Source organism: Haliaeetus leucocephalus, unplaced genomic scaffold (assembly GCF_000737465.1).
Source record: "Haliaeetus leucocephalus isolate CR32 unplaced genomic scaffold, Haliaeetus_leucocephalus-4.0 Scaffold495, whole genome shotgun sequence".
NCBI lineage: Eukaryota > Metazoa > Chordata > Aves > Accipitriformes > Accipitridae > Haliaeetus > Haliaeetus leucocephalus.
In genome coordinates, this window is record NW_010972931.1 from 7,419,951 (window position 1) to 7,447,626 (window position 27,676).

Below are 27,676 nucleotides of genomic sequence, written 5' to 3' on the forward strand. Positions count from 1 at the left end.
CACGCCTGAATCTTGGCAGGGTTCAGAAAAATCTCTGCTGCATAAATGTTAATGATACACCCTTTTGCTTATGGTGGCTTTTTAAAGCAAGGGGTTTCAATCTTTTCCAGTATGTTTTATTTACTTGTTTTATTTCTTTGTGGAACGTCTGCCTTTTCAGTCAGGAAGTAAATGGATGATTTTAAAGACAATGATTAATCTTAAAGGGGAGGGAGGGTGGCTGTGTTTCCCCTGCCGCACACAGCAAGCACTGAGCAATGTGAAGAATTTGAGAGGTTCTGTTCACGTTTTTTTTTTCAAAGAGGAGAGTGCCCTAGAGTGAGCATCCTGTCAGAGTATTTTCAAAGAAGGCACATAATCATCTGTAGTTTTCTCACTGCCCCACGATCTGTCTTCAAGTCACCTCGGAGTATTTGGTTGGCTTACACTAGTGGGTTCATTCAGTGCTTACACTGGATGTTCTGTGGCTTCACAGATGCCATGGGAAAACTTAGGCAGGAGAAGGAAATTGGGAATGCAGTGTTTTCATTCATGGCTGAAGGAGAGCTTGCACTGGGCTATAGGAAAAGTTTTATCATGGTCAGATTTAATCCAAACCATTCTGTGTAGTTGCAATAATAAATTTTCTAGTTTCCAGGTAATATACTTTAACTACAGCATGATACCAGTGATAGATTTCTTTTTTTATATACTCTAAGGCCCTTTATAGCTTTTCCAGTTCAGGGTAGATTTAAGATGTTGACAAGTGTCTTCAGAGACAATAAGGATTTTCGATTTCATCCCTCAACGCCGCTGCTGAATAAGGCAGTGCTACTTCAGTAAGGATTTCGGCAGAAGCATGCAGGGAATTTTGTTTTTCTTACATTGACTGTTGCAGAACACTCAATTTTTGTTTTGCAGACTAACAAGGGGGATGAGCTCTCGAATCGCATCCAGAATACGCTGGGCAACTATGATGAAATGAAAGACTTGTTAACTGACCGATCAAACCAGAGCCACCTTGTTGGCGTTCCAAAACCTGGGGTTCCTCAGACGTCTCTTCCCAAGCCCGATGAACATCTTATTGCAGACTCGAGACCGCCACCTCCTCCTCCCATTTCCAGCACTACTTCTTCCACACCAGCAGCCCTACCTGCCCAGCAGAGCAAAAGCACTACGATGGGTTGGCAGAAGGCCGGGCACAATGCCGCTTCGGATGGCCAGCAGAGAGCGAGCAAGCATGGGCACCGGTCGCTGGAGTCACACAAGGGTGACTTCAAACTGGCGAACCAAAAATCCAGTCTGGAGAAACTCAAACGCTATGCATCGAGTCCCACCTCCTCCTCCTCCTCCTCCTCCTCCTCCTCCTCCTCCAACACTGCCCAGCAAAGCTCTCTGAGGGCCACACTAGGAGACAACGTCAACAGAGTGCAGCAGCCAGCAAAGCTCAATTGTAGCTCAGAAGGAGGAGCTCAAGTGCAAGAAAGGACAGCAAAGCATGGTGGCGGGCACTGCGTCCAAAACTTCCCACCCTCTCTTGCTTCGAAGCCCAGTCTGGTTCAGCAGAAACCGACAGCTTATGTAAGGCCAATGGACGGTCAAGACCAGGCTCCTGATGAGTCTCCAAAGCTGAAGTTACCAGCAGAGACAACCAAGTCGTATAGGGGAGTGCCTTCTAACAAGCCTGATTCGGCCAGGACCAAGTCAAAGATAGCCAAGTTCAGCATTCCTAAGCAAGAAGAGGTAAGTAGTTTTATGCTTTTTATGACATCCCCCCTTGGATGGATGATGGTGGCTTAGAACTGCAAATTGCATCTGTCTCTTTACACATTTTTAATACATTAGTTTGCACGTTTAATTTTTTTTTAACAACACTAATATACTATATTGCAAATATCAGCCCCACAGTAATATAAAGATATCTCAACAGTGAAATGCTCACTATCTTCAGAACTACAACATCTCCTACAATGGCACTAATAGTATATTATTTCACTGATTTTTTTTCCTTACTGTCCACATATAAATCTGGATATTTTTAATTCGGATTATTTTTTTGCTAGGCATGGGTATTCTAACTGTTCATATTTCATTGACTTTTTTCTCTTTGCCAATGATTAAATGAAGTGCTTGCGATCAGAAGTAGTTCTGCCATCCTCAATGATGTCAAAGTAGTTTCACAATCTAAATAAATTAGTTAAACAATATGAGATCTGTGGAATAGATGAGAATATAGCAACGAGACTCTCTTTTTAGTTCATAGTATCTGTTTCTGTTTCAAACCTATTTCTAAGAAGATTGAGGTTTTCTTTCTAAAGAATCACCATCTGTAGAAACCCAGCCACACTACAAGTATGAGAACATGTCTGAAAAAGCTTCTAGACAACATTTCTGTTATCAGCAGTAGATATGGAAGATTTCTGCTTGGGCTTATTTTATGTTCATTTATTTCACATTCTGTTTATGCCAGTAGGACACCTTGCTTTATCACTTACATAGTCTGTGATTTTCTGGTTTTGCTTTTTGGATGGGGAGGAAATGGTTGGTTTTGGCAGAACAAAAGGTGATTTTTTTTTCCTTGGGTGTATTCAGAGGCCTGTATGCCAATACAAAGATGGTCACATCATCCTCTTGTGCAAATTGGTGGAGCTCCCATGACTTAAACCATTTATAGTATTTATAGGACTAAACAACTTTATTTGGCTGAATCACTGGGACTTTCTCAGAGCGGAGATAGTGATTGTTTACTCTTATTTGACAGCTGTGGTGTGTCTTGGGATGTTTTTAGTCTTAACATTTTTGTTTCTGGCATTGTTAAAGGAGACGAAAAATCTAATTTTTGGTGGAGTTGTCTGGCCTCTTAATGCCTGTTTTTCAGAAATGGAGTTGAGTGTTGTATTCCCCCTTCGGTTCAGTTTGGGAAAGAAATCTCTCTGGAAGCAATTACTTCTCTCAGCTCTTTTAGGCATTATACCCATGTGGTTTTTCTCTAAGTTAAAGTTCCATCAGTTCCAAACAACATGTAGGTGATATGTTGTTCCTGAAAAGGGGTTGTTTTAGGCTCTTAAGCCGGATTTGATAAGCAAATTTAGCATTCACAAACTGCTGTAATTGTGCTGATAGATCAGGTAATGGCAGGTACTAATATCCATTTAGCTATTATTACCTCTTTCAGACTTGTGCTCCTATCTGCAAGTGGGAAGTATTGTTAGAATTAAAGATGCCTGTGGCAATTGTCTCGATCTTTCAAATTTTCCCCCTTTACATGTATGCAATACTCTAAGGACTAGTTTGGAAAGGAGTTTTGATAGGCAATCATTTGTTTGTCTGAAATTCAGGATTTACCATTTGCATTCCAAATTCACCTACCTCAGGAAAGAAAGCTTTCATTTGTTGTATGTAATCCATGCCGAGGCATAAGGGTAGATTTATACAGCATTTTCTATACATGTAGACGTATTTTGAGATTGTTTTAACTTGCTTAGATACTGATGGCAATGTAAGCTATGGTAGGAGAGTTGCAGGGTAGCTGCTAAAGTGTTCACCAACTTCTCACAGATTTTATGGGATGCAGCATTAAGGAAACAGTATTTGGTGATAGCATAATATAAACATTTAACTGAACTTGAAGGAGGTGGGCAAAAAACATTGTATGGTAGGTTAAAAAAGAGCTAAGTGATTATAAAAAATCAGAAGAAAAATAGTAGGTGCTATAGGTGTTGGCGTTTGAAACTGGAGCTAATGAAAGACAATGTTTAGATCTCATGTTGGAAGGCTGAGAGTCCTGGTGATAAAAGTGCCCAGCTTTTTTTCCTTTATCCTGACATTTCCTTTGTTCTAACATTTTCCATCCCAAATGGCACAGGATGAAATTGGTAAGCCACTGGTATTGCTACAGGGAGAAATATTGACCAAGACTGAAAGTTTTTTCAGTCAGTGTTGCCTAATCCACCCTCCCTCTAATTTTCAATCATACTTCTTTTTATTTCAAAATGTTTTTCCATTCTTGTTATTTCTATCATACATCTCCTAGCACAGTTTTGTAAGAATTTCCATGCATTTTTTAAATTTCTGCTTTCAAACTCATAAAACTTCTCCTTTGCATCAAATGTTCACTGTCCCCTATTAGGGACAGAAGTTTTAAGCTGCTCTCAGCACAAAAGCGGTCATGGTCCTCTGAACATCTGCAGGCAAAATGAGACCTCTCTTGTCCAGGGTGGGGCTAAAGGTGATGGCCAGGAAAGACCTTGTATCCCTCGTGGCCGTGGGAAGAGTAGAGATGCCATATAGGAAGATTGCGAGGGAAAGTAGGCTGACAAGTAGGCTACAACAGTGTCTGGGAAGCTATATGGAAACAGAAAGGAGAGTGGCAGAAAGCTGCCTAAGAGCAGCCAGGAGAATATGGGAAGCAGGAGAGGGGCAGAGAGCTTGGGGATAGGGTATCTGGAGTGCAGGTGGTGGAATGAAGCTTTATGTCTGCTAAAATAAAAGGTGTGCAGCTGAGATGGGCTAGGTAGGGCAGTCAGTGTGCTCCAGGGGTTAGTGTAGGCAGCACTGTGAGGTGTTGCTGGCTTGTGGTCAGCTTGTCCACCAGGACTCCCATGTTCTTCCCTGAAGAGCTCATGCCCAGCCAGTCAGTCCCCAGCCTGTATTGGTGCTGGGGTTGTTCCTCCCCAGGTGCCGGACTTTGCCCTTCTCCTTGTTGAACTTAATGAGGTTCCTGGCAGCCCATTTCTCCAGCCTGTCAAGGTCCCTCTGGATGGCAGCATGACCCTCTGGTGTATCAGCTGCTCCTCCCAGTTTTGTATCATCAGCAAAATTCCTGACCCTACGCTCTGCCCCATCCTCCAGTTCATCAGTGAAGATGTAAAACAGGACTGGACCCAGTATTAACCCCTGGGGCACACCACTGTTTTATCAGCCTCCAACTAGACTTTGTGCCACTGATCACCACCTTCTCCATCACTTTCATAGCCTTCGCTTTCTGTCTGCAGGCCTAATTTTGTCATTACACCTTTTTTTTCCTAGTTTCAGCTCTTAAAATGTTCCTGGTTATACCATGGTCCAAAGCCTATACTTTTCAACTTGGCCTAGGCAAGTTCTACAGCTGCTTAAGTGAACTGAAAACTGAACTGCAGGAGGCTATAAGGGAAGAAGATGCAAACAGGGGAAGCAAGATGTGAGTGCAGGCTGTAGGTGTGAGAGAAAACATTAGAGTCAGAGGAGGAAAAATTGGAGGACAGGGGAAAAACTGCCTGGCCTGACCAAATAGAGGAGTGAATGGTGAGAAATGACCATTTCCCCAACTCCTGCAGAGTTGGGGCACATGAAGTGATGAGCACTTTTGTGTGACGTTTCAGTTTTATTTTGAACATCACGTAACTATAGGCAACTTCAAGCTCCACAGAGGAAACCAGGAAACAAGAATATATTTTTACAGATCTCCTGATTTGCCAGTCCACTTACTAATGGATTCGAGTCCTCTGCTTCCATGCACTTGCATTTAGCTTATGGTACTTTCCAGAGTCTATCAGTATATCTAATATCAATGCACTTTCATTTGTGTTTACCAGTTTGAAGGAACCATCAGTGGAAAAACAAACACATAATGAAACAAAGTTAAGCCTCCCTGTAAGAACTGAAGAATAAGAAGCAACGTCATGCAAAGCGTTTCTGTCTTGACTAGGATACAAAATCTTCTTCTGTACATCCCTTGAGGTTTTCAGAGAAACAGGGCACAAAGTTGGCTGCAGTACAATTATTATTCACTGGAAATAAAATCACTTGAATACAAATTATAGACCATTACTTTTCAATACATGAAAAAGGTTGATTTTTAATGTAGTTCAATACCTCATTTAATATTTTTAATCAGTTTTGGAAAGCCTTCAGTATCTTGACACAGACTGAAGCTTATAATTTTTTTTTAATTGTTTTAATGAGAATAACTTGGATAGACCTGTGTGTAGAAAGGTAGCAGTTACTCATTTGGGAATTTAATCTTTAGGAGCCAGGTTCATCAGTGTTAATTAGAATCCATACCCAACCTCCCGGTCCTTCCAAAATTATCATAGTGCTCTGTAGAAATGATAGCTCGTCATCTCAAGTACTGCTATTTCACATTTTGAACTACTTAGAAATTATACTGCTGTAGGTAAAAACCTACTGTACTGGATAGAAGGGAAAAGAAATGTGATACCAGGATATAGAGGAAAAGAGGCAGGAATATCAAGTGCCTCTCTTTTCTAAAATTTGTTATGAGTGAGACAATAAGAATAACCTAAGATGGCAAATCGTATTCTTTATATGTGAGTACTGGTTTTTAATTTCATCTTATAGGCTGCATGCTGCTTTTTTTTATTACTTTGAAGAAGCTTTATCTATTGTCCTTTGCTTACTTCTCTAAGGGTTATGGAGCAAGGAAATAGAGGTTGTATTCAAGAATGACTAGCAGTCTAATGGTAAAAAGGATAGATTTGGTTCTGTTAAATTTGGGAACACATTTACGTGAAATGTAGATAAGGTCATCATGAGGACATGTTCTTATTCCACTTCACAGAGTACTTGCACAACTTCTGCAGCAGAAGTAATGCACGATAGATTAAATGTTGAATATGTTTTTTTTTTGTTCAGTTTTGCCCTGGCCTTACTCAGGCAAATTCCTATTTGCCTGGCTAAGATACTCTCTGCAGTCATTCTTGTTTGAGTGGCTATATATAGCTATCAGCATCTGGCACATGTGCTAGCAAGTGTTCTTTAAATCTGCAATCTTTTTCTCGCCTATCAGTTCTATTCCCATATATTAATGGAAAGCAAAAAACCCCCACAACTCTTTCCTCCCCTTCTTCCCTCCCTCTGAAAAAAACCCTCACAAATATGGACTTGATGTCAATAATTTGTTCAACACCAGACTCTTTTAAGGAGAGCTTTGGTGCATAGCACGTATAATAAGTAGTTCCATTCCAGTGTAAAATTGAAGGTGGAAGTTCAGGTGTGAAAGAACAAGTGCAGCTACATCTCATTCAACAACAGAAGCACCAGTGTAGACTAAACTGGGAAGATTGTCATGATCAGTGCATGCTTCCCCTGGAAATACTGCATATCTGGATCCACAGGAAAGTGGAGGGGAGACAGTGTCTCACAAGAAAGGAAAAGGTTTTAGAGGAGATCTGAGTAAGTGCTTTTCCCCAGAGGCACAATGCCACCTTCCCCTGGATCTGATGGAGCCTCTTGAACTGTTGCAGGACTGGGAGTTGAATCCAGGTTTTTCTTCTCTGCTTCCCAGGGTGTTCAGTGCTGTCCCAGAAAGGCAGAAATGAAAACAGAGCAGTTGAAGATGCTTTTAGATAAAAAGGGAGGGAGATGATGAATGCATTAGCAAAAAGGTCCAGGGTTCTTCCGGCACCATTCTAGGACGTGCCCAAAGAGGCTGGAGACAGAAACGCAGAATTAAGTGTGTTGATACTCCTCTACCATTTATCAACTTTATTGAAGAATTGCAGTGCTTGAGAAGCCAGTTAGCAATCACAGCACTCGAGTACTGTAAGTACTGTAAGTATGAGCCAGTTGTAGATGTTTCTTTCCCAGATGTTCATGGGAATGAGTTAGCAAGCTGCATTTACAAGAAGACACAGCTCAATTCATCCCTGTAATGGTACCGCTGACCTTCCCCACAAATAAAGCATGTTTTCCCACGTTAAACAGGAAGAACTGGACAACAAGAGCAGTGTGGTGCAAAGATCCCCGCTAATCGTAGGTTATTCAGGACCTTCGAGTGTGTCCGTGGGAGGGCTGTACATAACTGCCTGTTTTTATGCAGGAGAGTTCAACAGACTAGGACTCCATAGAAAGAGTGTATTAAATAGACAGAGTGATGTCTGAAACGCTCTGAACAAACACAGTGGAGACCACAATGTGCAAAGATGGATTTTCAGTATAGTTTTCAAATTGTGACACAAGCCTCTGCTTTTCTCGCGCTCTGCAGTCACCGAGGCACGCAGTGACTGTGTGTGCAGGCAGTTTCACTGAACACAGTGGGCCTAATCCCTCCAGTTATTCTTGCATGGCAGCTCTTGTAGAAGGAAAACACTGTTCAGACACCTTTATTTGACTTTTAGATCTCCCTACTTCTACTGTTTCTACCCTTAGTGAAACAAGTTTCTTTTCCCTTTTGAATTAAACATCAAAATGTTTTTCTGGGAAAGCACTAGCTAAACTTACTATAGGTTTTTTATAGTTTGCTGTATGGATTGATTACCATATGGTATGTGCTATGCATTTGTTGCTATGGTGAATCACTTTGTTGTTCCTCATTGTTTTTCACTGATAGGATGACTATCATCAGAGAAAAATCTCTTGAAACTGGATGTAAACTTACGATTGTTAAGGGAATTCCTTAAGTATGCACCTGCCTTTTTGCAAGTTTTCCCCAAGGTTTTTTTTTTTCCAATTATGGAAAAAATATTTTGAGCGGTTCATTGGGGTCTCTCATAAGTCAGATCCTCCCTTTGATAAAACTGGTCTTGGCATCTTTTCAAAAGTTGGAAAAGCAACAACTTTTGGGATAAGGAGAGCTCAATGAATGTAAGAATATGGTTCATTGTGAGAAAAGTGTATTCCTCTCACTTCCCCCCCCCCCAGTCAAGTGGATGGTTTGGTTTATGAATCAGCCCTGGAGTTTATACAAAAGCGCATGCATAAAAATGTCCACAACCCTGCATAATTACTTCTTTAGTTCCTTTTGGTAAGCACTAAAGTTATTGATGAAGGAAATAACATTTTACAACTACAAAAACAGTTTTTAATGGCACATTTTGTCTGATCTTTTGGAATCCATTGTAGTGCTTATGATGATGATAACTGGATGTAATAAAAATCCTCCCTACCAGAAACAAAGTGGTCTAATAGACCTCCTTTGTGAAATGCGTCTCAGAAGATACATGGCATTGCTATCACTTTTCCACCTTTGGCCCCATTAACATGGATTGCTCCCAGGCCTGTAAGGGTATTCAGCAGTTGGAGAAACTGGTCCCTTTCTGGATGCGGCTGCAGGAGCTGTGCGCCTCCTGCAAGCACAAGAAGCTGTCCTCAGCCCTACGTTTCAGCTGAGCATCTCCTCCCCATCTGCTTGTGGCTCCTTAAACAAAGGACTGCTTAGAAAGGGTTAGGGTACGGACAGAGAGCAAGGGTGGGCTTGCTGTGGATTTCCGATTACCAGCGAAATACTTAGACGCACCCTGCTTCTCAGACCTTACATTGCACAACACTAGAGCATTGTATCAGTGTGCAGTCAGGTGTGGAGTCCAAGCCCTCCTTGCTGCTGCAGAGCAGTTATTAATGCCAACTCACATTCTCCATTCCAATAATTATAGCAGGGTAGAGCATTTCTGTCTACTCTTTGTCTTCACAGCAATCTACAAGGGATCGTGTTGGATGTAGAGGTGGTTTAGGATTTTTTAGGATTTTTTTTTAAATATCCATGAAAAATATTTTACTGCTTTGTTCTGTAGTTTCCCCAGTCTTTCATGAATCAGAGTGACATGAAACTGTCACTACTGAACATACTCACGGGAGTCAGTTATGACTGATGAGCAAGAGAACCAAAGGAAAATACAGCGAGCTTCACAGATCACTGTTAATTCCAGCTAAATAAATAATGCATATGTGCCACTTGATGTATAAGGTTAAAGAGGTCAGACCTCCACTAATTGTTGTAAATGCATCCAGCCAGGCCAGAAGCAGTTAAATTCTTTATTGTTGGTCACAGATTCATTTACAGTAAATGAAGACAAATATACCCTTAAATATCTGCATGTAACATACTTTATTCACCCTGCACATCGTAAAGTTGTCATTTCCATAGCACTTCTGAATATGGAAGATCTATCCCTGTGGTATCACGAAATAGCTTCCTAGAAAAGTAATTAACAGAAGGCTTTTTTTTTTTTAAGTTCAGAAAAGATAAATAAAGTAGGCGTCTGATTTCCTGTCACTCTTGGTTAACTTTGTATGAAAATGGATAACTTCCAAATTAAATCAGGCACCGGCCTGTCTGGAGAAAAATACATCTGTAAAGAAATGTGTACATTACATATTCATGTAGTTCCAAATCTCTTAATTGTTTTTATATATAACAATCACATGTTCTGAAATATGGTACCTTTTTTACTTCACGAGTTAAAACCAGCATGCCAGAAAGGCTGAGGTTGCTTCTTACATGGTTTAGGATAAGCATTTCCTTTCCCAAATTCCCTCACACATGCCCCACTCTCTTCCCTCCCCACCAGTATGTTTCTCTGAGCAGCGGAGGCTCAGCGTGAGGTGGCTTTACACAACGTTTTATTCAGAAGATAAATATGGAAAAAGCATTCAGGCCAGTGAGCCACAGGGGCAGGAATACTGAGACCCAGCATTTTGTCTCAGAACCAAAAATTGCTATTCATATTCCTCTGCATTTACTGCAAATGGCTGTAAGGGAAGCTTGTGTAGCCAGAAAGAGAGGAAAACCAAGAGTATTTCTTGTTAACTCTTATCAATAACACATGTTTAAGGAGAGATGGGATTTAAAACACTCTCTCTGCTTTGTAACTATTTTGAAATGAGATGCTGAAGATAGGGGGTTTTCTTGCACATGCTAGAGATTATTAGTATTCAAATACCAGCAGCATAATTTATTGTTAATCAAATTTTGCACTTATTTAAAGCTAGTTGTACAACTGCATTCAGATGCAGAGGCAGGTACAGCTTTATGTGACTGCTACAGCTTCTAGATCTGAAGGAGAAAAGGGGAAGACAGCTGCGAGATTATTGATTACAAATGTGGTTAAAACCAATATTAATACAAAGTATTTAGAATGGCCATGATTTGGCAGTTATCCATTATTTCCTAAGAGGCCTTCTCCAATTTTAATTACAATCTCAGGGACATCTGACACAAGAAAACATATTAGCTGGTTAATTTCTGATTTCATGGAAGTAGCAGTCCAGAGCGGAAGTATGCTGCCTAGAAAAAAGGCATGGGATGGAGAACCAAGTGCAATGTGAGAGAGACAGTTTTAAAAGTCCCCTAAGCAGATAAGGAAATGTCTTTCTTGCACCAAATCGTAAATGTTTAGCATGCAGGAAAAGTTATACATAGATAGAGAAGACATAAGAATGAGCTAGGCCCCATAAGAGTGGAGGAGTCTGAGAGAAGAATTATGTGTGAGCCTAAAGAGAAAAGTATGAAATGATGCTTTGAGAAACCCACTGAAAAGGAGGGGTTAGTCACGGTCTAAATTTTTGTCCTCATGGGAGGACCAAGTGCAATGTGAGATGGACAGTTTGAAAAATACCATAAGCAGCAGTCGTAATTTATGATAAAGTCTTTCAGTAGCTTAGAGATGGCTGAGCAGGCGCCAAAACTTTAGTTTTTTGCTGCAGTGTGTTTGTTCCTATGAGGAAGCCTTTGGGAGCACCCTTCCTTCCTGTGCAGCTCCCGCTCCCAGATAGGAATGGACCTATGTCCAGAGGACACCCCTGACAAAGAATTGAACTGCACGATTGCAGTTATTTCTAAAGAAACTTGTCCTCTCCCATGAGGACAAAAATTTAGACAGTGGCCATCACTTTCTTCACAGGTGTGATATCACTGTCTCGGGTGGAAAATGCATTCCCCATCTCCCCCCATAAGCCATGTGGCAATATGCACAAACCTGGGCTTGGATGTAGATGTAGCTCCTGTGGGAGGTGGAAGAGGCGAAACCTCATGCTCACATAGGATGTGCTGAATGTCTGTGAATAGCCTCTACACAGAGCTGACATCTTCTGAAACACAGCAGGTCTTTCTTTTTTCCCCCACTCAGAGGGTTTATAGCTTCTGATAATACCTAGTTGCATTCTCGTCAATAAATGAAAAACACTGTGTCTTTTACTACTGTAATCTCTTCCATTCAGCAGTTTCAAAGCTCTTCATAACCATTAATGACAACTCTGAAAGGAATATATTAAATCTGGTTCCAGAGGAGTTAGCCGAGGTGCAGGCGGATGGGGACAGCCAGCAGCTACACCGCAGACCAGGCGCGCTCCCCTTGGCCCCGTTTGCTGGTGGTCCAGGCTGAGGGACCAGCTTAAAAATGATGCAGGAGGCTCGGGTAGAGGACAGGATGGTGCACCTGGATCGTGGACCTTCTCCCACCCCCAGACCAGGGCTGGACACAATCACGGCTGGCCACAAGCCCAGAGCAAGCACAGCTAGGGTGAACTGGTGTCAAAGCAGAGAGTAAAACTGAAGAGACTGAACTCCCAATCCTGTGGTCCGATGTTTGCGCTACAGCTTGCCATGTAGCAGAGCGGCATGTGAAACTCCTCCATAACTTTGTGCTGGAAATGGAAGTTAACACAGAAGCAAAAGTAAAGGTTTCTTGCTAAACTGAATTCATGTTTCTCACTGTATTTCTTCCTATCATTTAGGTCACTTGAGGCAGAGACAGTTCCTGAGTAATTATGGCACTTAGGGTTTACCACTTCCATCTGAGTTCTTCACAGCACATGCCTCACTAGAAATTAATAGGAGTTTTGCCATTACATTCAGTGGTAGCAAGATCAGGGTTTGACAGGGATGAATATTTCTTTTCTACATTGTATGAACTTCCTTTGGTCAAGAAGATATTGCTTGAGGGAAGACGGTGTTTTTTCTTCAGTCTTTCATTGTTTTGTTCCAGAAATGGGGATGTAATATTTGTGGTTGTTTTTTGACATCGTTATTACTTTGAAGAAAGTCAGTGATAGTAATACAGAATAACAATCAGTGGCAGAAGGTGGCATTTGAATTTAGAAACGCTATACTGCGTTAATCTATTAACTTCAGGACATATCGTTAGAGCGTCAAAGGAGCTTCTTGACCAGTCTAAGGTGCTTGAGTCATTTTTTCTCTTGTAATTAAAGTTTCCAGCTCCCTGTTCAGAATCAGTTTCCTCACCAACTCTTCAGTGAATAAATCTACATGAGTGATTTCCTGACAGTTGTACATTAGGAATTATGGCATATCCCTGCACATAACTTACAGAACTATCTCAATACACAGAGAAGAGACCATAAAACACGCCAAATGGGGATTTCTCAGATATGCTAATTGCTGCTATATAAAGAGCACAGGATGAAGAGCTGACACAGAGGAAGTTCAACTGAAAAGTACCTGCCACAAATCTTTGAAGGTTCACGGCGGAGCGAATCCTGCTGCTGCCACTTCACGGCAGAGCTCCGCCGAGCGAAGCCTTTGTCGCTTAGCCAGCTCAGGCACGGAGGGCAGGGGCTGGGAGGGGGGGCTGCCCCCCCCGGGGGCTGCCGCTGGTGTCGGGGGATGTCTACCGGCATGGGAGCAATTCCCACCTTGTCAGCTCTTCGCTGCCTGGGTGTAGTGCCCAGGCTGGGTTCTCGTCTTGTCCTAAACTGGCTGGATGGACGAGCCCAGAGGGTTGTGGTGAATGGGGTGAAATCCAGTTGGCGGCTGGTCACAAGTGGTGTTCCCCAGGGCTCAGTGTTGGGCCCTGTTCTGTTTAATATCTTTATTGATGATTTGGATGAGGGGATTGAGTGCACCCTCAGCAAGTTTGCAGACGACACCAAGTTGGGAGGGAGGGTCGATCTGCTCGAGGGTAGGAAGGCTCTACAGAGGGATCTGGACAGGCTGGATCGATGGGCCGAGGCCAATTGTATGAGGTTCAACAGGGCTCAGTGCTGGGTCCTGCACTTGGGTCACAACAACCCCACGCAGCGCTACAGGCTTGGGGAAGAGGGGCTGGAAAGCTGCCCAGCAGAAAAAGGACCTGGGGGTGCTGGTCGACAGCCGACTGAATATGAGCCGGCCATGTGCCCAGGTGGCCAAGAAGGCCAACGGCATCCTGGCCTGTATCAGAAATGGTGTGGCCAGCAGGAGCAGGGAGGTGATCGTCCCCCTGTACTGGGCACTGGTGAGGCCGCACCTCAAACACTGTGTTCAGTTTTGGGCCCCTCACTGCAGGAAAAACATGGAGGTGCTGGAGCGTGTCCAGAGGCGGGCAACCAAGTTGGTGAGGGGCCTGGAGCACAAGTCTTCTGAGGAGCGGCTGAGGGAACTGGGGCTGTTTGGTCTGGAGAAAAGGAGGCTGAGGGGAGACCTTATCGCTCTCTACAACTACCTGAAAGGAGGTTGTAGTGAGGTGGGTGCTGGTCTCTTCTGTCAGGTGGCTGGAGATAGGACAAGAGGAAATGGCCTGAAGTTGAGGCAAGGGAGATTTAGGTTGGATATTAAGAAAAAATTTTTTACTGAGAGGGTTGTCAAACATTGGAATGGGCTGCCCAGGGAAGTGGTTGAGTCACCATCCCTGGAGATATTCAAAAAGCAAGTGGACAGGGTGCTTCAGGACATGGTTTAGTGGGCATGGTTAATGGTTGGACTTGATGATCTTGAAGGTCTTTTCCAACCTAAATGATTTCATGATTCTATGATTCTAAACCAGACCCAAATGCAAGCCTGATTTATTTCTCTTGAAACGGACCAGGTCGCATTTCCCGCTCCCATCTTCTTGTCTGTGAGCTTGGCTCTCAAAATCAAGGTGCTGCTTTCTTTAGACTGAATTTTTGTGTATTCAGAGCATAGGCTGGTCTAACTAATGGACAGCCACTACCTCTTCTGTGAAGCTTAGGTTTGCCATTCAGTGACAGGAAGGTGCTGTCCACATAAATGATCCTCCAAATTTTTTGCAAAATCTGTACTAAATTGACATCCATGCCAAACTTTGCAAATGAGCTTCATATTTGTAGAGCACCGCAAAAGAATTTATGATGTAGAGGGGGAGATACAGTTCAGCAAATGTGCTGTAACCAGGTGTGAGTTATACTCCTGTAGCTTTTTTAAATGATACCTTTTATGCACTGACTACAGATAGGTATTTTTGCGCTCAGTGGAATGGGGCTGGATCACTGAGCTGATTTTAAGTAGGCCATTAAACATCACTGCTTAATACTAATTTTTAGCCATTGCACTTGAACCCTTTGCCTTAGGTTGACCTGGCAGACAGAAATCAGAAGTGCTGTGCCCCAGCAGCTAACAGCTGCTCCGCTACTTCTACAGATACACCTATACACTGGTTTTTTTTAAACAAGTTTTCTGTACTATCTGTGAAATATGCATCCTACTAAAGATAATAATTAATGTGGAAAGATGAAACCAAATAGTTATTATTCAATAATTTTAATACAGAAGACTTTTTTAAAAATAAATCAACTAGACAAATCAAACAGTATAGAAATGAAATGCGCATTTGCAGGCCCTGTGGGAAATTCAGCTAATGAACTGAAGAGTATTAGTTTCTAGACAGGCAAGAAAGTCTGCTTAATTTAAATAAATAAATTCAACTATTTGCCTCCTTATTTTAAAATCGTGGTTTTGGGCATGATCACATAATATGAACAAAGTAACTTCAGTGCAGCCTGTGTGGTTTGAAACACCAAGCAAAATACAATTAACTTTAAAATGGCAAATTGTAATGCTATTAAAAAAAAAAATCTTCTGCCTTCCGGGTGTGACTATCTTTTAAATGTGATGATGTCACCCTGTGAGCTGTTAAACCATTATCAATGAGCAGGCTGTGCATTTTCTAATGATTACTGTGGAGTTGAAAAAGACTCTATAATGTTCCTTCAGTTTGTTCATCATTTTTGTTTGATAATTGTCCTAAAAATCAATGACAGCTACTGAGTACAGAAATTTGATTGAACCAAGTATAAATATAGGCAGCAATTTAGGCTGTTCTTACTCAATAGGAAAATGTCTTTGGATAATAAGTGGATTCCTATCTAAATTCATGAGTTCTTTTATGACATTTTGGGTTAAGCCTCAAATAGATTAATCTTTTTCTGATAAAGTTGCATAAGCTGTGATTTCTCTGGTGACCACATTTAATTGGATATTAAATAAAGTGCTTATCTTTACACCAACAGGTTTTATAGGCTGGATTTTTTTTTCACCCAAACTGTATTTCACAGATTAAGTAACAAGTAGTAGGCACACACAAAAATTATTGATTAAACCATGATATGCTCAGATTAAAAATTAGACTTGACTCAGGTAGGCTTTTGAGGTGCATGACTGCAACTGAGGGTTAAATGCACAGGACAGAGGGAAACTGCAGGATGGTGCCAAGAGCCATGAGGACAGGTCAGCTCTGCCTATTCTTCCTTTCCCACGTATTCTTCAGCAAACGTACAGCGGGATGGTTTTCTGTTGGGTTTGACAAGAAGCTTAAATTCCTGATAATGTTTTTGAAAAGCTTGAGGTCAGGATTCATTTTGCAAGGTGCTGTACAAGCACATGGCAAGAGGTATCCTGTGATAGAGCCTATCAGCCCTGGAAAGGCAGAGGAAAGGTTAACAGAAGCCTGGAAAGTAAATTAACCTATCGCACCTGAAGAAAGGAGATAGGGACAATGCTGAGAGAAGTACCCAAATGGAAAAAACATAGATGGTGTTTGGGAGGAGGAGGTCTTAATAGGGTGAGCAAAGACCACACTTGGGAGGAAGAGTGAGACAAGGAGGAAAGAATGGAGAAGGCGAAGCTGAAAGCGCAGCCCGGCTGGTCCAGGAGACGTTTGTCTGGTACTCCAATTGCTGGAGAAGGTAGTCCAACAAAAGGGCTCCAAAGGGGCAGAAGATAGTTAGGACTCACCGCATTTCCTTTAATGATAATGAAGGACACTCTTTGGAGCTGAAAGGACACTTCTGTCTCAGAGAAGGGCAGGACATTGAAGGAATCTGTCTGGATGGCTCGGGCGCATGTGTGAGACTGGTGGAAAGAAATGCAGCAGCTGTGCCGAATAAGACAGGAGGGGAACCATCAGTGTGAGTCGGAGGCCTTACAGGGGGAGGAAATAAATGAAGATATTTGTGTTGAGTAAGCTGTGCTAAACCAAATGATGTGGAGCTCATGCTAATTGCCATTTTTTTCCCCACTGGTATGACATATTGTGAATGTGAGAACAAACTGATGCCTCCCTATGTAATAAAGCCCACTTTTGACTTCCTGCGCTTGGAGCTGGCAGCCCTCTCATAGCACTTTGTTGTTTTTCTCCTCATATATGGGAGAAGAGAATTGCAGTAGTGCTCTGCAGCTAGCTGAGGAGCTTGGGAAACCCTTTCCTGGTGGATTTATTTTGACTTTGGCAAGATCAGCCAGGAAGAGGTGCGGTGTGGATTATTTTTTTCCCTAAATAAAATTTACCCATTGCACAAAGCATGTAATTATTCCAGAGCTAATGTCAGATTTGGAAGTTGTAATTGCTCACTGAAGGCAGCTCACGTCCTACAGTGAGTCGGCAGAGGCTGGCAGTGCTACAGGTGCCACTGCCACGCAGGCTGTGGTGACTCCCGGCTGCAGGCATCGTTTGGCTGAGATTCAAGGCACAAGGTGTTAAAAATCCCAAGTGTGTTACTGAAAGATAAAAATGGAAAGTAGTTCCACCGAGTAATGGGGACATGCATAATGGCCTTGTGCTAATTTCAGTCTAGGGTCACTGAGCCTTCTCTTTTTTGCATAGTTGAAATAGCTGTGTCCAGATGATAAAGATGTTGACAATTATCTTCTCCATCCTCCAGAGACCACACAAAGCTAAACCTTTTCATTTTACTTTCTCTTCATTTTCTTTTATTCCTAGCTTGTCATGACTTTTGACATTGGGCATGAGGCTACTTTCTAGAGGAATTTCCTTTGCCTTCTTGGCTTTCAGTAATGCAAGCATTTTGTTAAGAATTTTTTCTTTGAAGCTCTATATTTTTTTTATAAGACTTTTTAGGATGGTGTTCTCTTTGCTGCCTCTCACAGAAGTCAGCTAGTAAATTAGCAGCCATTATTTTCCCCTAGGCTTCAGAAAAATGGTAAATTACTTAAAGTTTTTCTCCAACTTGTTTTATTTCCAGTAAAACAAGCATTTCCAATAAAACACCAGGAAAGGGGTGACAAGCTTCAGAGCTTGTGTTGGTTTTGGAGGCCAAGAGCTGGGTCAGGGGCTACATCAGCCCACAACCACATACACTGGGTTCTGTGGAGAGGAAGGCTGAGCAGGGAAGCCTGGCAGCATCCACAGCCCGCCTTCAGAGACGAGCTGGGACACATCCTGGTGCCCAGTTGGGAATTCCCAGGGACAGCTGCAACCTCTGCTGTTAGCAAGCCAGTGGCAGCGCTCCCTAGGTAGTCGAGGTGGTGCTAAACCATTACGTGACCAGCTTGCAGACTCTGGGACTTTTCTTAGCAGAGCTGTATCTGGTTTTCAACCTTGTGCAAAAACATAGAGTACATGGGCAAGCACGTAGTGCACCCTTAGAGGCACGGTTTGCAAGGGGGCTGTTTGCATGTAGACCTCATTTCTCCCCTAATAAGTAGACCTGTGGAATTGTTCAAGGCAGGGCAGATTTCTAGAAATGTCTCTGCTCTGTCAGCATGGCAGTGAATGAAAAGGCAGTATCTAGACTAGCTCAGAATGTATGTATGTTGCAGTGGTACATGCCATGGACCAAGGCCTCTACAGGTACATATTGGCCCCATGCCACCAACACTGGAGTTTTACCTCTTTACTTGCTGGTCTCTTATTAGATGCAAAGAAGTCCCCCCAAAAAGTTCCCAGTGTTCATGCACCCTAAAAGCAGTTTAATCTCTGGTTTAACAGAAGGTCTTTGTAAAATTCATGTACACAGATACAGCATTTCTAAATTGCCAACACAACAGCAGAAGCTTAAGTGCAATTTTTATTCCAATAAAGATGTGATGAAATTATGCCTAATGGTCTGCAGACTGCACTTTTATATGCACTTGCAATGCTCCCATTGACTTCAACTGCTGTTGTCAAGGTATTTCAGTACTACTGAGCTAAGGATCATTACCCTGTGCTATTACAATACATTAAACTAATGCTACCATTTTTCCATTATAACAACAATACCTGGCGACTGAAGGCTACCTCCGACCCAATAACTTGCAATCAAATATTTGTTTCAGATTTCAAAATGCATATAAATTATGAGGCGTGACAAAAATGTCAGATTTGACTAGCCCATACCTCCACCCTGGTCTTTTAAGTCTTTGCATACAGACAAAACAAACTTGGCACTGATGAACAGTTTAGAGATATTAATATTGTCAAGAACATGAGAATTTTAGTTTATAAGTAAGTTGAATAAAACTGCATTTGAACTAAGCTTTCGTTGACTTTCATGCAAACAGCGTTGGAATGATATATCTAGACTGTACATATCCCAACTCCCAAAGCTTGTGTCCTTCAAAAGCAAAATGATTCCCTGACTGCTGTTGATGCAGCATGCACCAGGGAATACTCATACAAGTGTCCTGGAGCTGAGCTCAGTTATCTGATTTCTGATATTAAAACCAACCCACCAATTTTTCCTGAGTCCCGTTTGCTCTAATATAATGGAAAATACTGTACTTAAGTGCTGTGGGGAGATAGCTTTGCAGAGATTACTGGTTGCTAAGAAATTAATAATTTTAAATACATAAAGGAAAGCAAATTCACTGATTATAGCCTTTGTTACACTTTCTGATTGTTTGCTATTTCTTTATCTTTTTTTTTTACTGCCTAAAAAAAGAAAACAATAAAGAAAAGGAACAACTGCAAAAGGCTTGAACAGTTGACTGATACTACCTTTATGATAAAGTGGACCACAGACAAGATGAAAAAAAATGAAACCATGACCCTGAGTTCCCTTGGAAACCTCTGCAAACTCATCTTAAAAATGTACACACAACATCTGCCAGACAAACAGGAATGAGGACTTGATAACCAAAACAGAATCCAGATGTGCACAAAAATGGGCTTCTTGCTGTTTCTCCTATGTCACTCGCACTGCACATCTACAGCTAAGAGATATGCAAAACCATAGTTGATTCATATAGCGTGTCTTTTTGATATTGTTTACTCCCCAAAACCCTGGAGTTACTAGTTTATTGTTATATGTTGATTGCCATTAAGATGGGAAAGGCCCTTCACCATATCTAAAGTTTTCTGTACCCTTTTCCTTTTAAGAACCAGCTTTTAAGAGCCATTATTCAAGACAAAAATATTGTTATGAAAGAACAAATAATAAAGTTATGCACAGATCTGGAAAACTGTGTTTTTCAAGACATCAGGCCAACAAGTTTCATTGCAAAGGTATTTCATGGTTCAAACACAGGGCTTATTCTAAAATGCCGAAGAATTTTGCTTGTGGAACAGATTCAGCCTTGATTGCAGCAGTCCTAATTTGGCCTCCTTTTTCTACGCATGCAAAGTTATAGGTACAGAATCACCTGCTTGTGCACCTGTGCATCAAGCCTGATGCCCACTTATTTTAAGTGGCACATTATCAGTGCGTAAGGTCTAGTACCCTGCACACCAGTAAAGGCATCATAGATGTCTTCAAACATAACATTACCTGGACAGTGTGGCACCTCTCATGTCCCTTGCTGAACAGACAAGTAGAACAAGAAAGAAAAGAATTGGCTGGTGCAGGATCAGTGTAGTCCTATGCAAGAGGACACTAGGTTGCAGTGCTGGTTAGGTTCAGGAGACCTGGGCTCTGTTTCGGTCACTGTTACCTTCTGGTGGGAATCTCCCACTGCCTGTGGAAGGCATGGCCAGCTCCCCGTATTTCCAGAGAGCAGCAAGAGAAAGTGGTGAGCTGCTATCCTTGGGGCTACACAAATCTCCTCATCAGTGTTGCCACACTGGGGGAGAGTGGTGGAGGCAGCTGGAAGGTAAAAGGCAGTATCTTGTATTACCTGGAGGCCCTTACTGCAAAACACAAGCAAACAGTACATGGAAAAAAAGCGTACATATCAGTACCACCCTGCTTTCCTGGCTGTGTAGCCCCCTCGTTATTAATGGAGATTTCATTTGAATTCTTTGCACACTGGTTTGCCGTTAAAATCTTGACATTTACCATCTGCAGAGAGTTATATACTTCTGTGAAATAGCACTGATGATGCAGTGACATTAATTATTTGCCTTATAAAGGTGTCCACTGTCTAGAAACTGGTTCTCAAGCAATAACCTTTTGTAAGCATGCAAAGATGTGCATGCAAATATCTACAGGAACACTTTACAAGTCTCAACCCCTCCATGTAAAGGTGTGTATCACTAAAACGTGCAGATTTTAAATCCCACTGCCTGTAATACACAGCGTATCAGCTTCTGAAATGGGTACCAGAAGAGGAGGACTGAGGACATGGAGTTTTGAATACCTCCAGAAAGAGCTGTGTTCAAGCTTCTTTGATCAGACATGCATGTCTGAAAAATAACTGTGCTCCAACTTAAGCACCTAGTTCTGCACAATACTTAAAATAAACAAATTAATTCTACAGAGGGATTTAAATTGAACAAATGTATTCACTAGGGAAAGCATAGTAGCATGACTGAATGGCTTAAAATACATCTAAGGTGAAACTGTTCTTCAGATTATCAGCAAATCTGCAGATTTGCTCTTTAAACAGTTTATAGACCATGATTATCACATTCTTTCTTTAATTATCACAGATTTACAGACAGGAAACAATTCCAGAATACTGTTATGAGAGTTTGCATAAAACCAGCTAGGTCATTTAGCCATGAAATACCCATACCTCAGAAAGATGCATCTTTGGAGTGAGGAGAAGAGAAGCTAGACCATCTTTTTATGTTGTAAGAGAGGCTCTCAAGATACTGCATGCAATTTCTGATGGACGTGTTGCAGTTGTGAAGGTTCAGTCACTGTTGCATTAATAATCCCACCCTACTTTCACAGGGCATGATGCTATACCCTTTTTACTTTTAAAGGGTTGCATTTCTTCTCTACTAGATCATGCTAGGTGACCTTTTAAAATGTGTGGATAAATGAAGGAGCAATAAATTTAGTGGATGTCATGATTAAAAGAAGTCACTCTCACATTTTTCCCTTTTTTATCTTCTTTTTAAAGCATGTCATTTACAAATAGAAGTGCTAGAGGACAGTTCAGAAAGTGATTTGAAATTGTATTTTATTGGGCATGATAACAAATTTTGGTATTGGATTGCACAACTGAAATGTGGACTTATTAGGTATTAGTGCTGCATTATATTTCATATACTGACTGAATGAGTTTGATGAGCAAAGACAGAGGATTAGCATGCAAACTACCCCCATTGTTTCATATTAAAAAGTGAATATTTAAGAGCTGAAAATGCAAATTTGTTTCAGTTACATGGCACACATTTTTCAGTATGCAAATGTGCCACATCTGTGTATTTGTTTTGCTGCAGACACAACCAGCAAGAGTTTAGTGATGAAATCTGTTCTTAATTATGATAGCAGCTGTTGGAGCAGTAGCCATTTTTTTCCTCCTGATGTGAAGTTGCCTGATTTACTCATTTTTGTCTGCATTTGTCAGGGCTGCCAGTGCAGAGAGAGAACTCTTTGTGAGGGGTTGCAATTTGTTTTCTGTGCGAGAGCCAGTGAAAATTGACTAAATCTGCACAGCAGGGTAGTTTTATCTTTTCTTTTCCTGCACTGCAAGCTGTTGTACCTCTGCTCCAGCACAAGAGGCCTATAAAACTACCAAACAAATGAGGGAGCTGTTAAGTGTTCCAGCAAGTATCTTAAGCAGCAGTTCATGTAAACGAACTATGCCTTAATGAAGAAAGAAAAAAATGTCTGACATCATAGCTGTGGGACAGATGGCATTAATATAATGTATTGATAAACACTTTGGAAGCTTATTTTTCCTTCCTCAATTATTTCATTTCCATATATAAGCCCAGTAGATTACTGAAGTTTGTAAACGCCAGAGAGTTTAATACTCTATTTCCTCAATATTTTGATAATAGGAAGAAAGAGAAAGAGTGGGAAGATTATAAAAGGATGATAAAAAAACTCCTTTCTGAATACACGATCTCTTACAGTAATTTGTTAATGAGGCAATGCTGTTGCAAATCAACACAGAAAACGACCAAGAACACTTCATACCATAACAAAAAATTGGCCAAAAAATTGCAGTGCAAATGAAAACAGAATAAAAAGAAGACATAAGTTATTGATACTAAAACTTCTGTGCTAAGAGCCTACTGAATGAAACATTTATGGTGTCCCTACAATCACAGACTAATAGTCTGTTTCACACTGGATTGTTTCCACACCAGTATTTTATGCCTTGGTTTTTTTGATCTAGGCAACACTGAATTTAAACAGATTTCAGCCCTGCTCCTTTTTCGGTTAACTTTTTGATGCCTTACCCTGCATCACTGAAACCAATGCAAACTTGGTCCCAAAATATGGTGAGAGCAGGTATAGGCCTTGAAAGAATGTGCAAAATTTGGCATTCTTTATTGAGAGAAGCAATTTGCTTTTGCTTCCACAAACAGAAAGAGTTCAGTGGATTGTATAACTCTTCACTTAAGAGAAGGATTCTGCCTTTGTTTTCTGCAATTCAACTTCTCCTCCTGCTCTTTTGATTTTTAAATCTTGCATTTTAACTAAAGGAAATGCAAGATCATGAGAAAACAAGAGGGTGCAGGTAAACTTCACCTTACTTATAAACAAAGGATATCTCAAAGTTAAGCTATCTGAGGTAGTAAATCTGTAAATAAAAAATTATTTGACTGATGGATTGTTTTTCAGTAGATGAATGTGCTTAAATATCTTGGGGATGGTCATACTGGGAATTGATGTATGAGCATGGATAGATGGGATAGTTGTCAGGAAATCCTGCCCACAAGTAGTTGTTCACTTAAAAAGAAAAAAAAAAAAGAGAAAGACTTTTATACAGTGGATTCTGGTGAGGAACTGGAATAGTATAAACACATAGCAGGTAGGCAAGAAGACATAGTGCCTTATCCAGTGATGGGTAAAGCGTACTGCAGTAGGGCTTGCCTTCGGGTACCACTGCCTGTCTGCTGCCAGTGCACCCACCGTTGTGGTGGGTGACTGCAGGGCATCGTCACTGGAATAAATGGAATGTCTTAAAATTTACAAATTCCTAGTTTACTTTATTTTTTTGAGCTTTCCAAGATGCCTGTGCATGGCCAATTTTACCCTTTTGAGCTGCATATATTGTTCCCATTAGCCCAAATGTTAGAACGCAGCCATGAATCTCTCCAGTTCCCCATACTTTCCTTTAAGCGTGACTTCCTTCAGAAAGGTACTTCGTCTCCTGTTGGGAAGGCCAAGTGCTATTGCTACTGGAATATAAAAAGGATTTTTTTGGACTTCTTGTCTATGTCAAATCATGTTTCCATATCATATGCTTGTTTTTATGAGACGGAGAGTTGGGACAGCAGCAAAAGTCATGATGAAGTTACTGGAGAAGTGAGGAAGGTCTGGCTTTTCCACTGAAGTTACATTTTAAATATGTCTTCTTTGACTGTTTGTTTTGACCATTTCTTGGCTTCTGGGTGGACCTAGCATTAGATGTTTCTGATACAGATGTGGTTATGTGAACTAGTCACTCAAGGCTCTCGTTGCACTCAGTTGAAATAAATAGGCTATTTTTACGTGCAATTATTCTGACCTTCCTAAATGTCCATTTAGAATAAGATAAATCCTTAAAAACATGTAACCCTCCCCATCAACCAGCAAGGGAATGTAGAGCAGTTAGCTTACATGTAGATATGTCTACAGTTAGTCAAATGAATCCCTTGCTTTCTGCATCTGTTTTCCATTGCTGCTGTGCCAAGCATGTTGCATACTTAAATAATTACTGTAGTTTTGAACAGTAGTCACTGAGCCTGTAGCTGTGAATTGCATATTATTCACTTAGTGGATTTTTTTCTCCCTCAAAAAAACACCATTTACAAGAGGTTATAGGTTTTAGCAAGGTGTCTTCACACTTCAGTATCATGATTACAGTAATAAATATACAGAAATGTTTCTCTGTAGCATTATGTCACTGAAATTTGCTGACACAGTAAATTGAAAATGGAATACAGTGAATTATGACTTGTGACTTCAGCATATGTTACAGAGGGTACTTTAATAGAAGAGGTGCATATGATACTAATTACACTGTGAAATCACACTATAATAATACTTCAAGTAATCACACTTCAAAGTGACAAAATTTTCTTAAAAGGCATCTTCATGGGGTTGCCCTCTGTTCCAACTTTTTATGCCTTTTCCTTATTACATAAAAAAGCATTTACTTTTGTGTTGGCAAATGTTTTCAAATATATTCTGCACAAAAACAAAGGTCTGATACTGCATTTGGATCAATGCATGGGGTTGTAAAGCACCTGAGGCAGCGAAATCTTTGATCCCCGTAGATGACTTGGTGTGAAAATAGGGGAGATAGGGTCTTCCCATTTAGGCAGAGAAAAGATTTAAAGACATATTGTAGATGTCACCTCCTGCTGTCCAGTAACTCACTGACTGTCAGCCAAGATAAGGGAAAAAGATGCCCTATATTCAACACCCCAAAACCCAAATGGTTAAGAAGTGTGTTCTGCTAGGAATTTGGAGAGGAAATCGTGCCCAGTCCCTGCTGATCCAAGTAGCAGCTTGGTAACAGTCCCCCGGGGCTAGGGATGAAAAAGTGGGACATTTGTGCCGCACGCCTGCTTCTCCACCCCACCGCCCCACGTTCCCGCAAATACAACACATTTAAGGATAAAGGAGACAGCCCTGCGTCCCTGATGTAGGTGCACACAGAAATACCCCGGGACTCGCCTTCAGCATCCCACTCCATGTGGGATGTGCTCGTTCTTACAACATTGGTTATCTTGTATGCTCCATTGCCACTGCCAGGTGTTTGTAGGGATTTTTTTTCTTGGATAACATGAGTTTTTTCCTTCCAGATGATTCACACAACTACATGACTCCTGGAGCTACAGTTCAAAAAATAACAGATCATAGAAAAGTACATAATACATAAAATCTACATCAATGTAGCTTAAAAATTCAGAATAGCAGGTTTACTCTCAGTCCTTTCTAGAAAAAATGCATTATCTTTGTTGTGTAGATAAAGACAAGAGGAGAAGTCTTGGCTCCATTGAAGGCAAAGGTAAATTTGTCATGAGCTTCAAGGTTTTTTTTAAGAAGTTTGACATATTTTTGATAAAGCTAGGTTGATTTTCTTTTTGTGAATAGTAGATTCCCCACAGCAATTGGTGTAGAGACAAACAGAACTAACTGCTTTAACTGGAGAAAATTAAAAAAGAGAAATATTGAAATAGTTAATTTCAAAATTTCAAAGTAAGTCAAACGTTTCAAATTTTTATGTGAAAGAATTCCCTCATTTCAAAATTTTCCTTCGTTTCTTACTTTTTCAAGGGATAAAATTACCATAAAATCAGAACATTTAGTTTCAAATCAAATAAATTGTTTTGATTGATGTAGTATAATTAATTTACTATTCCTTCTTTCCTTTTTGAAGACACAACAAACCAAAAATATTCAGCTCAAATGAGAACAGTTTTCCTTACAATTTTCGCTTCAGCTACCAACCCAGAAAATCCATTATTTTCACATTCTTAATTCATGGTAAAGTCTTAGGAGCTATTTTGGCCTGTCACTTGATGGGCATATTGCATAAAATATCTTAAATATTTATGAACTTATCAAACTCTATGACACAAGTAGCTTGACTATCAGATTTGTTTTTTGAAGTAAACTTTACAGATATAACTCTGTATAATGAAGAAAGTCTTGCTTAAACTGATGTCACAAACATTCCATTATAAAACAGATGGTTTAAAATAGAAGAGGAGGGGGAGACCCAGAAGGTATTTTTTTGTCCTTCCTATCTTGGGTCACTGTAGACTGAACTATACTAAATGTTTAATTCATGGCCAAGAAATATGTGATTTTTAGTAGGTTTTCCTGCTGGAGTACAGCTCTCTGTGACTTAATTGGAAATTTAATTTAATTTAAATTGAAAAGTGTTTTTCATTTGTGAAGTATTCCCATCAGAAATCTAGGATATCTTGCAGAATTAAACTCTGTATCATTGTTAAACTCTTACTTGAATATTTCCCATCCATGTTCACTCATAGTCATAAGTCTCTGTGTTTGAATTTTGCATTGTGTGTATTTGATGAGACATTCCCTTCTTTAATGCATCCATTTTTTCCTAAAGAAAAAGTGACAATGAAAATAAATAATTAACAGAGAAGTTGGAAAGTGATTAATTTCTTGAGCATTTGCTGAGAAAGTGTTGCAGTAAACCCAGAATACAGCTGTTTTGTATACTGAACAAGCTAATACAAAAGGCCCCAACTTTGCCCCAAGGGAGCCCACTGGCACCTTTCCAGGAGCATCAGGACGGTATTTGCATTACATGGAGTGGACAGTAATTTCTTAAATACGGAGATAAGGGCTGCAGAAGTGGTCATGTTTGGAGTCCTCCATCTGAATGGGAGCAGCTGCCTTCTCCCACCAAGGTGGCGTGTTGCTTCTTGGCGCCGGTAGTCCTAAACGCCGCATCAGGCAGAGGACACCTAAAGCTATAGCTGTTGAAGACAAGAGGGATGCAAGCTGCACAAGAGAAGTGTATGCCTTTGGTCACACTTCAGTGAGTAAGTCCTACATTTAGCTTTAGGGGAAAACCAATGTTTAATTGTCATTTAAAAAAACAACTTCTATTTCAGTTGGCAGTGTCCTCTGGAATAAACTTAGTAAATCAAGTCCCGGCATTTTGGCTGCACAAATTGCATCCATCGGTGCACTTTATGTATTGTTAAGGGAGTGATGG

General features: G+C 40.8%; 1 protein-coding gene across 1 annotated transcript in view; it reads left to right on the plus strand.

Moving 5' to 3' along the window:
• AFF3 (AF4/FMR2 family, member 3) overlaps positions 1-27,676 on the plus strand; it is a 312,420-nt gene that overhangs the window by 38,209 nt on the left and 246,535 nt on the right. The window contains exons 4-5 of the mRNA XM_010575812.1: positions 901-1,223; positions 1,371-1,722. Coding sequence (XP_010574114.1) covers positions 901-1,223; positions 1,371-1,722 — 675 coding nt within the window. The remainder of the gene's footprint in view (positions 1-900; positions 1,224-1,370; positions 1,723-27,676) is intronic.